Here is a 14,481-nt window from a genome sequence, read left to right on the forward strand (position 1 = left end):
TAGACGTGGTGAAATGAGCACCGAAGACGGTGAACGTACTGGACGCCCAAGAGAGGTTGTTATCAACGAAAACATTTTAAAAATCCACAAAATGATTAAGAATGACCGTAAATTGAAACTGAATGAAATAGCATACACGACCAAACCCGAGTTTTTGCGTCGATATGTGACAATGGATGAAACCTGGCTCCATCATTTCATTTCGAAGTCCAATCTATAGTCATCTGAGTGGACTGCATACGATGAACTCATTCCAAAGCGTGGGAAAACGCAACAGTAGGCTGGGAAGATTATAGCGTCTATATTTTGGGAAAGGAAGAACCATCAACAGCGACTATTACATAGTGTTATTGGACTGTTTGAAGGACGAAATCGCCGAAAAACGGTCGCATTTGAAGAAAAAGAAAGTGCTGCTTCACCAAGACAATGCACCGTGTCAAAAATCCATGAATTGGGCTTCGAATTGCTTCCTTATCCACCACCGTATTCTCCAGATCTGGCCCTCAGCAACTATTTCCTGTTATCAGAACTCGAAAGAATGCTCGCTGGGAAGAAATTTTCGTCGAATGAAGAGGTGATCGCCGAAACTGAGGCCTATTATGAAGCAAAGGACAAGTCGTACTACAAAAATGGCATCGAAAAGTCGGAGGGTCGCTATAATCAGTGTATCACCCTTGAAGGGAAATATGTCGAATAAAAAAAAACTAATTTTGCAAAAAAAATGTGTTTTACTATGGTAGACCGAGGACTTTTCAATTGACCTCTTATGTAATACAAAATCAATATATTTTGAGAAATATTGAATATACCGAAATTATATAGAACATCATGGAGAACAACAACCATTTTTGCACATTTTTTTAGGTGTGACCGCGATACCTGTCGTGCTACCACCATAAAACTAGGACCTGCACAAACCCAACTGGTTATTTGTAGATGGCGCTGATAGAAGAGGCAATTTATCGGAATGATTGCTCATCGACAATAGGACACTGTATTATCGTTATTATTTTTCGTTCTGTGGCCATGCAACATGACCGTTGCACGGAATACTGTCATGCGATTTGCACTTCTCCGTCGCCCGCTTTACGGTTTTTTTGTCATTGTTGTTCGTACTACTCTGGCCATCGCATGTCGAGAACAACATGTCATTACCGTCATTTATAAAACAATCGACTTAATTGTACCGAAAATAAATCGTAATGCGTTCAATTAACGCGACCCCGTCCGAAACCCGCCGATCTCGACCGAACGGGGGATTATATCAGAAAAAAGTGTTGAGAGCGACTGTCACATCTACATCACGCGTAATTAACTAAAACCCACTCCGACCGAGAGCCGATAGAGACGATCTCAAACACCACTCGAAGCTGTCAGGCTCTCGTGATAACCCAACTCAAACTAAGACGTTTTGTTTACCGTAATAAAAGGTCTGTTGAACGACGAGATAACGCGCTGTGGTCGATACGGGAGGAAAAAACTTACCAGAGGCGAGTAGAACGCGGAACTCTCCACTCCTATGCTGGGATAGGGGTTCTGGTCGGTGCTGGGGTAAGGAGTACCGTACATGCCGACGCTGCGCGGGTACTGTAGGGCGGCCAGGCGAGCGGAATCGTACTGACAGGAACAGACGCTTTGTCCGGTCACCGGGTCGGTTACCAGGGGACGTCCGCTCTCGCAGCATTGCGTCGGTCCGGTCGACGAGGTCCCGCCGGGTGACAGGGCTCCCGGGAGACCGGACGATCCTCCGGGACTCAGGGAACCACCTCCGGATGCCGGGGACGACCCGCTGTTGGTGGTTGGTTGACCAGATACCAATAACTGAAACAGAAAAAACATACCATCCGTTAGAAAAATGCGTTGATAAGGAAACCGTTAATTATAACGTGAAATATCAAATTTGAAGTTTCTCTAGCTGAAAAATTCATGAAAATCTACACGGAACACAAAATTCTACACCGTCGTTCTTCCACGTCCCCATATTTCGATGGATTCTATATTATTGCTATGCAGATACATAAAAATTAGTGTATATTCTCAAAAAAACTGAGATTTTTCCGATATGAAACTGAAATATTGTCAGAAATTTTATAAAAATAGATGATTAAATGATACTGTAGATTTAACACATAAAGATGTACATTGGTTTGTCAGAAAATAATATATAAAAATGATATTTTCTTGTTATGAAGCCACCTATATGTTTTGTATTAATCATTTTAAACAATCACTAAAACAATGTATGGTTAAGTTCGAAGTAAAATCTAATTGTTCCTGTAACAGTGGAGTAGGAAAAACATAATATTTATAAGGTAAAAATGGAATTCAAGAATCTAATAATAAATCAAAGGTATTATGTTAATTCAACAATCTCACATAACTTACAACCAAAAGTTAAAAGGCAAGTTGTACTGACTCAGATATTTTGGTAAAGAAATGATTGACAAATAATAAGAAAAACAGTTTTTGATTCCCCATATATTGATCTCATTTCAAGAATTCAATAGCGCATAAAGATTGTAATACTTCAGCACCTTAAAATTGAAATTGTACCAGTTCAATAATCCAAGGACCAATTTCAAATGACTTACAATCAGAAGTTAAAAAAACAGAATTGAATTCTATTGACATTGAAAGTTGAAAGTAAACAACGTATTAACCAATAATGAAAAACCAGTTTCTGATTCCCCAGATATTGATCTCATCTGAAGAATCCAACAGTCCAATAAAGTTTACAAACTTCTAGTAGATGAATGAATTTGCTATTTGTGTCATTAGGAAAGATTGAAATAGACCTAATGTAAAAAAGTAATAAAAGTATTTGTAATGTACTATTATATTATAAAACTTAACAAACTATAACTTTGTTTTTTTCATTTAATATTTCATTTTAATTATTAAACATGAATCTAATTAAGTAAATAATGAAATTAGTATTGCTACTTAATTATTTCATAGAATTTTCGAAATATTTTTTTGATTAATTACTAGTATTTCATAATAAAGACTTTAATTTATACAATTCATAATTCGTATGGTAAAAACCCATTTAAACGTCATAGTTCATCATGCTCTAAAATATTATTTTGACGAAAACACTTTGTTTTTATGTATAGCCGTATTTTATTACCGGTTCCCACCAATTCCACACGCTTTTGTGATCTGTATATCCAATTTTGATTTGGATGGAAGTCTCGACCATGCTGAATATTGATTGTCTTGAATTGAATATTTGTCCATTACATTAAAGATAATTTAGGCGGTGTAATTTTTAAAAAATCATAAATAATAATGTCCAGTCTGTTTTAAGACTTGTCAGATTTAGTCCCTGCATCTGAGTCAACTGATGCACATTCCAAAATATTACGACAATTTCGTATATGAATAATGGTCAACAACACAACGTTTCATCAAAGTATGATGATTAAACGTCAGAAAAAATTCATGAAGGAATATTGCTTCGATATCAGTCCAGTATCAATGGTGTTCAAGCCACTCAATAATAGTTGTTATTTTCCTGGCCCCTTTAGAAGCAGTTAACCGACCATACTCTTGGTTATTGCACTCTCGGTCCTACCCATTTCGTTGACTATTTCCATTGCATTACAATGTACACTGTCGTATAAGAACAAAAAAATCGTGTTTTTCGTTGATGGACAAACCCACAAATTAATTTCATCATAATCAATAATGTTGCCAGAATTTTCTGTAACTATTACAGTTAATAAACTATTTTGTTACTTGAATGATGTCTTTCTATAACACATCATCCATATTCTTCGTTATTTTGTTGATACACACTGAAACTACTACAATTCAATGCCCCATGATGAAAATGCCAGGAGTTTCGACGGTATGTCCACCCATAGTTTCTCCATCCGTAACGTGATACGAACAAACAAATAAATTAATCCCACCAAATGTTCCTGGAGCTCGGCACCCAGCGCGAGAAAAAATCCGATAAATTCATCCCGACCACAACCAGTTTTCATTACCCCATAAAGCACCGCATCAGTGTCAGAGGCTTGTCATAATTCACCGTTTCGAAAACAATTAAAATAAAGGCGACCGCACATTCGTATATATATATCTCGTTACTTTTCGCCGACATCATAGCCTGAACGATATAAATCAGCGGGCTATTTTTAAGGCGCAACTCAATTACTCAAATCAAATGTCAAACAGAAATTCGGCCGGTGAATAAACGGGCGCGCGGGGGACGCGCACACAATACGATTATTTATAGAAAGTGGCGGATTCTATTTTAACAGTCCCTGCCTTCGAAATCCGTGTGTTTTTATCGCGCTATTTCTCGACGCGATTGATGATCGTGTGAGAAAACGACGGCGCGGTCTGGGAACAATAGACAGTCGTCGCACGTCGTATATTACCAATAAGGACCACGAAATTGTCCGCCGTAACTGTGAATATAAAGTACACGACAAGTAATGTTTTATAGTGACGCGGGTGTGAGGAGAATACCAATTCCCGAGAGCGATGTGCGGGATCCGCTTCATTAAAGATTTTACCGAAACAATTACCCAATCTATAATATGTTCTTTTGGTCGTACATTCCGTTCCGCATTCTAGGACCTAACAATAATAATAATACCTCAAAATTAAATCAGAATCGTTACTATACACTACTGAAGTTTTAGATGTACTCACTTTTTCAATTTTCCATATAATGTCCCTCAGTTTCTTTTTGTTCAGACATTCTTGACACCATACATGAACATCAGATGTTAATTTTTTATTATATCGCTACAATTAAGGTTGTAAATGCTACAACGCGTCTGCTATACGCAACGGATAGTGCGATTAAAGAATTGATAGATAACGTTCATAAAACCAACCAATTTGGCAAACAAGTAAACCATTCGAAGACAAGCCTTGTCTTGTTTTTCATTCAAGATTGAAGCATTGCAGAAAAACAAATTTGAGGATGTACCGCACGATTGTGCAACATATCGTGTGAAAAATCAAAATATACTGAACTTCGAGAACAAAAGAACCATTATCCAAACTAATAAATAATTTGAATCCCGAAATATAAAAGGCAACCATTGTATTGTTTTTTTTTTTCAAACATCAATCATTCGAAATTTGAAAAAAATGGAGGATGTACTACAAGATCCTGCAACATATCGTGTGACTAGGTACTCTATCACTACACCACACAATATTGGTTCACACGCACCCAAAATAAATAGAATAGATCAAATCTCCAAACATAAAAAACAACCCTTGTATTGTTTATTTTCGAGCACCAGGCATTCAACGTTTGAAAAAAGTGGAAACGTAATGCAAGCAATTGCAATATATCGTGTGACTGGAGAATCTCTCACTATACTGTAAAATATTGGTTGAAATTCTCCAAAAATACGTAGAAATCATGGAGGATTTTTCAAACTAATAAACCATTTGAATTCCAAAATATAAAAGGCAACCCCCGTATAGCGTTGTCGTAAAACAAATAATTTCTCAAATTGCTTATGCATTACTATATATCCATAACTGGCTGACATCAGTGCTGGCACAGCTTGAAAAGGATTTCGTTATAATATAATATAATATAATATAATAAATATAATAATATACACAATTTTCATATTAAAACACCATATAAATATATATATATATATATATATATATATATATATATATATATATAATACCTCAAAATTAATTCAGAATCATTACTATACACTATTGAAGCTTTAGACGTTCTCACTTTGGTACACAGTTGGTAACATTTCTCAATATCCGCATTTTCCATATAATATCTCTCAGTTTCTTTTTGTATAGACATTCTTGACACCATACATGAACATCAGATGTTAACTGTTTTTTATATTAATACAATTAAGGTTATAAACGCTACGACACGTCTGCTATGTTTGAACAAACATCACACCAAAAATACTTATCAAGGTAGTCAAGGAACTAGGACGTACACACTATAATAGCTAAAAACAAACAACGCATTCTTCACTCTTTAACTTCGCCATAAACGCATTTATTTAAAATATACAATGAGTTAACGATCATTTTTCGAAAATTCAGCGAATAAGATTGATTTGAATTAGAAAGACCATGAAAGATAGACAATCACACATCTTATATTTATAATGGAAGTGATACTACAATTTTTCATTCAGATAATACCAAAAAATACCGCTCTTAGTGATAAGAGTGGTTATATGTTTCTCTGATAATCTACAGAAATATTTATAGTTTAAATACATTCATTTGAATACAATGTTGGTGACCAACTTTCATGGAATAGCTCATTATATAACAACATAATAAGAATTATCATAATAGTTGGTTGAATTAATTACAATTAATTAGCCATTTTTTCATTCAGTTAAATTAATCACTTTGATTTTTGGTCGAGCAGGAGATGTGAACTTTTCCTGTAATAATATGCACAGACATATTTTTTAATTAATTATTTTATATCCTATCTATAAATACATTTATTTAAAATATGTTGTGAGATAACAATATATATTTTAATTATGCAATAAAGTTGGTTAGGATTAGTGAGATAGACCAAGGTTTCTTGGTTCAAATCTTATATTTGCATTGGAAACCACAATTGCTCATAAAAGCTTAATGAAGATGAATGTTGGTACAAATAAATACCGGTAAAGAGTTGCTCTGTTAATGTACTGAAATATTTATACTATAACTACATTAATTTAAATAAAATGTTGGTCACCAACTTTCATGAAATAGCGAAGCTCATTATATAACAACATAATAACAATAATCATAATAATTGGCTGAATTAATTAGCCATTTTTCATTCACTTAAAAGAGTTATTTTAGTTTTTTGGTCGAACGGAAGATGTAAACTATTCCTATGATAATATACAAACAAACTTTGATTCATTCTTCTCTACTGGCCACAAATACAGTTATTTAAAATATGTAGCGATATAACAATATATTTTAACAAAATCTAGCGAATAAAGTTGGTCAGGATTAGTGAGATCATGAGAGATAGACAAAGAAACAGCTTATATTTATACTGGCAACGGTACCACAACTACTCAAACAAAATACTCGTATAGCTTAAGGCAGATCAATTTTGGTACTAAAAATACCGCTCTTAGTGATAAGAGTTGCTATATACTTCTTGGTTAATCTACAGAAATATTTATACTATAACTACATTAATTTAAATGCAATGTTGGTCACCAATTTTCATGAAATAGCGAAGCTCATTATATAACAACATAATAACAATAATCATAACAGTTAGCTGAATTAATTAGAATTTTTTTAGCCATTTTCCATTCAATTAAAAGTTATTTTAATTTTTTGGTTGAACGAAAGATGTAAACTATTCCTATGATAATATACAAACAAACTTTGATTCATTCTTCTCTGCTGACCACAAATACAGTTATTTAAAATATGTAGCGATATAACAATATATTTTAACAAAATCTAGCGAATAAAGTTGGTTAGGATCAGTGAGATCATAAGAGATAGACAAAGAAACAGCTTATATTTATACTGGAAAGGGTACCACAACTATTCAAACAAAAGGCTCATATAGCTAAAGGCAGATCAGTTTTGGTACTAATAGTACTACTACGCTCTTAGTGATAAGAGTTGCTATATATTTCTTTGTTAATCTACAGAAATATTTATACTATAACTACATTAATTTAAATGCAATGTTGATGATCAACTTTCATGGAATAGCCTAGCTCATTATGTAACAAAATAATGAACAATTATCATAATAGTTGGCTGAATTAATTAGCCATTTTTTATTCAAGTAAATGAGTTATTTTAGTTTTTTGGTCGAGCGGAAAGAGACGTGCATTTTTCCTGTAATACGCACACAAATCTTAATTAAATTTATCTACTATAACTTAAGCCTTTTAAATGTTTTGATATAAATATATATGAAGTTTTTTAGATAGCAAAGAGTGTGTATAATCCATATAGAAATGTGATGGTATAAATAGAAATTTTGTAGTACAACAATTCATTTATAGAATCTAACATTCACTTGAAAGGAAACTGTATCCGTATACAGTTTCGTCGTTCTTTTCATAATTTCCACAATGATTTGAATTTACATAAAAATCCGTCACAATTTTTAGTATTGATAAGATACCAACCTCAGTTCTTGGGTATACATATTTACAAAAAATATAGAGAAATATCACTGACTGTACACGTACAAATCTATACTCTTGAATACTGTTCACTGTAAAATAATTAAGTACAAATTAAATCACAATCGTTATAGCTGTGATTTAGTCGACACATTTATAAGAAAATTCAGAGAATAGTTTCAAAGAACAACAAAATACGTCTCAACTTTTGATGATCATGACACTTGGTGCTTTGTTGTTCAGTACAAAATAAGGCCCATATATTCAAAGAAAATAAAACAGGTTATAGAATAAATGAAATGCTTTGTATAATAACTGAAGATTAGACTAGTATTCCGAAAAGTATTTTCCCTGATGTGGAAAACAAAAGAATCCGTTTAGCGTTTTCATCGAGTGTGTTTGTATTTCATTACCCATTATCTGCTAATAACATTTTGATTTGTTTGACACCATCAGGCGTTTTTTTCCTCTCGCGCAGATATCTCAACACGGAATATCTCTCTGACACTCGACCTAATAGCTCTATAACGGCCGCATTTCCAGCTAATTATCATCGGTGTTTGTTCCGCGGATAATGCCGAAATCGACGCGCGTCCATTCGACCCCATTGCCATTACCTCCTCTCCTCCGCCGCCTCCCACGTCCCGAAGCCGGGTTTTATTTGTTAAAAAACAAACGAACATCTGTTCCGAAGAGGTATCCATTTTATCGGTCGTTTATTTTGACACGGCGTCTGATGGAGTGCTCCATGGCAAATGGGAAAATGATGTATTTGTATATGTAGTGCACTCTAACGTTCTGGATTAGGGATATATCTAGTACGTTACCAGGGTCGTTCAGTCAGTTTCTTGTTTTCATTAATATCCGCAACAAAATATAATTTCATTAATATCACCCTGATTGGTTTGGTATTCTAGACACTATTAATAAACTCCTCAAGAAAATGCATTTTTAAAAAAGTAAGGGTCGGTTTAGATAGTCGCTATTTTTTATATACCTTCATAGTTTGATTTAAATGATGGCTTTAACTATAACCATAAAAGTAGCCCATTGGACTGAACATAAATAAGTCACACCATCAACATTGCAGATCCCTTAAAACTAATTCACAATTTTATTGTTTGAAACTGATATTGAATATATTGTTTTACTACAGTACGTCAAAAGGAATCACACTTTTATTTAATTAAGGATATATATCTTATACACCATAATTATAATCAAAAGCATCGACGGTTTCGATCTACTTGATTCTTGAAAATTAATGAAAATATTATTTAACTGATGATATATTGTTTAACATTTATCTAAATTACTGCAATATAAACACGCATTTATATCATTAAGTTCCTCTAAAGAGTGAATAAACTAATATACATAAACTATATATGTAGTACAAAATTCAGTATAAAAAGGACATTGTTCTAAATTTTATTGAAAGTGTACCCACATCCCTATTTATCTGATATTTTCAATATCAAAATAGTTCGAAATCATAAATAATTCTTTGATAAATTATTTCCTTTGATGGTAACAATTATTGTTATACAACAAAAAAGAATAGTGACTTATTTTATTGTATGTTATACATTTGATTTTCGAACTACCATCATTTATGAATATTTTTTGGAAATATATGAAATACACAGTATGGAGAAATTTTACAACAAACTTTTACTAAATTATTGTTCATTATATGACCAATTTCCAAAATGTATCAGTTAGGTCTAATTTATAATGGAAAGATTTAACAAAAGAATTTAAATAAATCAAACTGCCAACTCCCATTGCCTTTTCCATCGGTAAAATGGTAAAAAAACACAATCTTAATGTATTTACACGGTACGAGTATCCAGTTTAGTGGCGTTGGGGACCTTCCCGATGGCATCCTGTTGGCGCAAAGGATATCAAAGACGGGCGAGCGACCAAAATCCGTCGGCAAGATACACAGAGACGGGGAAAAGGCCCAAGTGGAATATAAATGTTTACAGACTCTTTGACTGTTTGTTCTGAGCTCGGTGGAAGCACGTGATGCTAATACCGCACGGTAATCAGGCTTCTGCCGCCAATTTCGAGCCGTCGAGAGCGTTTCGCGTTCAATGCCGTTGTCTAGGTCGACTTGATGTCGCAGTATGAGCACTCGCTATTGTGCATTGATGAAATTATCTTGAGGATTTATAAATATAAAGCAAGTATACGAGTTTCTTAGTTGGTTATTTAAATGTCACTTTAATATAGTACAACCAAAGTAATATTACAACACAATGAAGTCTTCACCAACACTTTTTATGTATCACAATTATATTTTTGAACTAATATAAATAAATGAATTAGATGATTATCAATTGTTTGTGTATTTTGAGGAAATCTTCTTTTGAAACTGTTGCAGTTTGAATATCGGTGAAACTTATGAATAAAACTTTGTCTGACTTCATTTAACTGTTAAAATATAGCGGATAAACTACATAGAACTGACCTGTGATGCTGTTGGGTATCCATAGCCGGCGAATTGAGCATAGGCTGCCATATTTTAACGCGCACCGTCAGCTAGTTCCGTTGGTAGTTTATCTTAACTGTTACCGATGGTAAAGCACATAGACCAACTCTCGAAAAGTTCCAAACTGAACACGATCACTATATCTAAAAAAAACTCTCCTTTCCTCTCAGATGCGATCGCTCAACATCATCCGGGCTGTAGAGAACCGAGCCCGTCGCACACTGAAACGCAAAATTCAACCGTCGCCACGTACTACGATATCATCAGTTTCAGGAAAAGGTCTCCGATAGAAAAAAAACGAACCCTAACTCGGCCGACCCTCTCAAAATTGCTGTCTGATCACGACTGAACACCAATCCCCACTGATCCGCTCGATCTGGCAGGCCCCACCCCGCGCCTCTCACTTTGGCGGGCGGAGCCGGACGTCGAGCCAACAACTACACGAAAATCGCGGGGCTTGTGCGCGGGCGCGTCGCCCCATTGGCCGGCGCGCGCCTTTCGCCCCGCCCTCGCGACCCTCGCCCCGCCCCCGGCTCGTCTCCGGTGGGGGAAACATGCGTTTTCTATCTTGTTTTATGGAGTTTGTAAAGCTGGGAACAAATCCCCCTTCTCTGCGGAACAACGGCTTCAAGTTAAGTGAATTTATTGAAAACAAGGTGTTTCGAACGAGAAATGAATCGGCGGGTAGTTTGTATTTCGGGCGACGTTGCCGAATCTCCGTTTATCGGGGTTGATATATATATTTTGTTTTATTTTTCCTCGATTTTATTTGGAGAAGTTAGGTGGTGGGGAGTTTCATTTGTTTACCCCTTAGAAGGGAAGATATTTATTAAAAATCGTGAATATACATATTTAGTATTATATTTTCATCTTATTTTAAACATTCAAAAATGAATATTGCTTAAGTTTTATGTAAATAATTTAAATAAAAATATCGATATATATCTAGAAAATATTAATAGAAAATATAATTAATAGATATTAACAATATAGATATAACAATTAAGTTGGCAGCAAAATTAACATCAATCATAAAATATTTTATATGATTTGACAATAGCACACCAAAAAGCTATTACATTCGAACTACAGGGCGATATATCACAACTTTACTAATATATATTTTGTGCGAAATTCTTTACCACATATATTTCTCAAATTTGATCAGAAACATTCTAATAGGAATATTGTCAAATCTTTATAAAATATGGTCAAACTTATGGAAATTATTATTATAGAAAATGTTAAAAAAATTCAGGATTCGAAATAGTCTAAGCTAAATTATATCTCAATTTTTGTGTTTACTAATTTCCGGTTTTTTTTAAATATTGTAGGCTTTTAATTATAAAAAAATCATTAATATCTTGTTTATTATAGTAAGATTATTTTCTTTTTACATAGATTTGTTTTTATCTGTCGTGTATATTTCCTAAATATGTATACAATTTATCTAAGGTTTAACATTCAGCACATTCAATATTATGTTATTTTTGTAATATTAAACGTGTTTATATAGTATGGAAAAAACAAACTTTCGTAATATTTTGTTCAACTAAAACGTAATTTCACCGAAATTATGGTAGTAGGCTGTGCGCAAATAAACAAGAATTGTATATTTTGGTCAGAATCATACACATAAATGCAAATATGTAGCAGTGAAGGTTGAAACGAATGTTTAGGGACAAATACTATGTTTTCTGAATCAATCGAAATATCATTGGGATTATTTAACGCAGCGTCCGAACTACCGAACTTTAAAATCACTGTAATGGAGTTCAAAAGAATGACACAGAAGGAAATAAATCATGACTTTATTGAAATAACAATTGCAAATCAGCAATAGAAAGAAGGAAGACAATTATAATAGATAAAACGAGACTAATCGTCCGTTTGTAAGCAGACCATGGCAATGATTCATCCTGTATGGAACAGACAGACTGAACCGATCAGAATCGATTAACAACTTATTAAATATTGATTTACGCGAGTGCCTCGTGTCCTTTTTTTTTCGGTGGTTGATCCGGGCCGGAATAATAATCGTCGTGCGTTACCGAGATGGCTACAGCGAAATATCGAGCGAATTAATGTTGTTTATCGATCGTCGTGTTCCAGTGAATCGCGGCGACAACGAGATATCGCAAAATAAATCATGTTAAACAACTGTAAACGCCCGAAAAATCCCGGTCCGATTGTTCGTATCGGCAACCGATAACTTATCAGCGAAACTGGGGCTCATTGTGTTAAGTTTTATGTCTTGTTCGTTTAATAAACACACGGGTATCCTGAACGATTGTCGCGACACACGCTCAACCCCTTCCATGAAAACTCCGAGTGCATTTTCATGTAAAAATCGAGGTGTGACTTATATATCGGCGGCGTTGCCGGATTGCGCATGGTTTTCCTTAAAACTGGAGATTTATATATAGTTTCATATTTCTGGTAATATGACAGTTTTATCAATCAGTAATTGTTCAATATTATATAAATAGTATCTTCGGGGTGTTTCCTTTTTTCTGCAGTATTCCGCTGATATTTTCGTCTCAAGTTTTGCTCAAGTCCTCCTGTGATCTGCTCTCGCTTCCCAAACTCCCTTATCGTAACCTGTCTTGTTTTTTTTATGCTTTGGGAGTGGCCCTTCCTGGCCTCATTTCCAGATATTCTTCTAAAGGTTCTATGTTAAGGTATTTTGCTGGTTTTAGTGTTTCTCATTCTGTTCATCCTTAAGATACTTAATTTTCATTGCATTTTGTTTGTTTCTTTCTTCAATATTATCGATGTCAATGCAGGTAATATTAGGATTGGTCTATATATATATATATATTTCCATTCATTTTCCTACATTTGAAGTCTTTCCTTTTATTATTACATGTTTCTTCCAGAGAAATTTTGCATCATTCTGAGATATATATATTATTATTTGTTGTTATTGGTACTTCTGCTTTTTATTGGTGTGGTCTAATTATATATATTAACATTTTCCTGTTATCAGCGAATGTAGCCATCATGATTTCAATTTGTAGTATGTCACGTGTGTAGGGTAGGTAAAGAATTGGCCTCAATATATATATATATATATATCTATATTCATAGCTTTTCCAATTCTGGAGTTAATTTCCTTTTCCTGGTTTTTGTTATTTTTGATTCATATTCCCAGATATGAGAATGAACGTACTTGTTCTATTCTTGGTGCTTCATATTGCATACTTATTCCTTCTGGACCTCTTATCACCATAATATTCTTTTTATTTTTGTTCAGTAACATTCTATATTATCTTAGTGCTGTATTCCATCTGTTTATAACTTGCTGTACGTCATCAGCAAAAGCTACTGCGACCTTTCAATGTTTTCCATGTTTTTTGTACTCTATATGCAATCCTGTCTTGGATCTGGTCTGATATTTCTTTATTATAATGTTGGGCTTAGATTTCCTTCTTAATTTAGTCCTACATGAGTTCTGAATGTATTATTTTAAATAAATAGTACTCGAATTGGCGATTTGTAATACTAGCTACAATTATTTGAATATGAACGATATTTTAGTAAAATAGTATTGTTTTACAGTATCATTATGTCTTAAAATAGGTATTTATCGTGTTTTTTTAAGAAATAAAAATATTTTGATACTATGGCCGTGAGTCATTTAGTTTTTATACAATATTATTGCTAAGATAATGAAATTAATGCATTTTTATTGATTGTATGTCCTGTAAATATAATCAAAATATGTCGAAATCACATAGAACCATAAGTAGAGGAATAATGTTCCGTTTTTACAACAAATAGTATAGTTATTATATTAAACTGTTATAATTTTACTAGGGTATGATTTTTTTGAAAAAA

At 33.7% G+C, this 14,481-nt stretch overlaps 1 protein-coding gene across 2 annotated transcripts in view; it reads right to left on the reverse strand.

The window, feature by feature from the left end:
* LOC143204043 (homeobox protein caupolican) overlaps positions 1-14,481 on the reverse strand; it is a 153,004-nt gene that overhangs the window by 40,083 nt on the left and 98,440 nt on the right. Inside the window, exons 1-2 of one of the 2 annotated variants that reach the window (XM_076416468.1) lie at positions 10,621-10,988; positions 1,486-1,821 (exon numbers count right to left, since the gene is read on the reverse strand). In XM_076416468.1, the coding sequence (XP_076272583.1) occupies positions 1,486-1,821; positions 10,621-10,671 (387 nt within the window). In that variant the 5' untranslated portion in view covers positions 10,672-10,988. Of the gene's footprint in view, positions 1-1,485; positions 1,822-10,620; positions 10,989-14,481 lie in introns of those variants that run through there. The other variant, XM_076416467.1, reaches the window with a different exon arrangement.

This window comes from Rhynchophorus ferrugineus, unplaced genomic scaffold (genome assembly GCF_030347505.1).
Source record: "Rhynchophorus ferrugineus isolate W39M unplaced genomic scaffold, kcgeb_rfMv2 rfM10, whole genome shotgun sequence".
NCBI lineage: Eukaryota > Metazoa > Arthropoda > Insecta > Coleoptera > Curculionidae > Rhynchophorus > Rhynchophorus ferrugineus.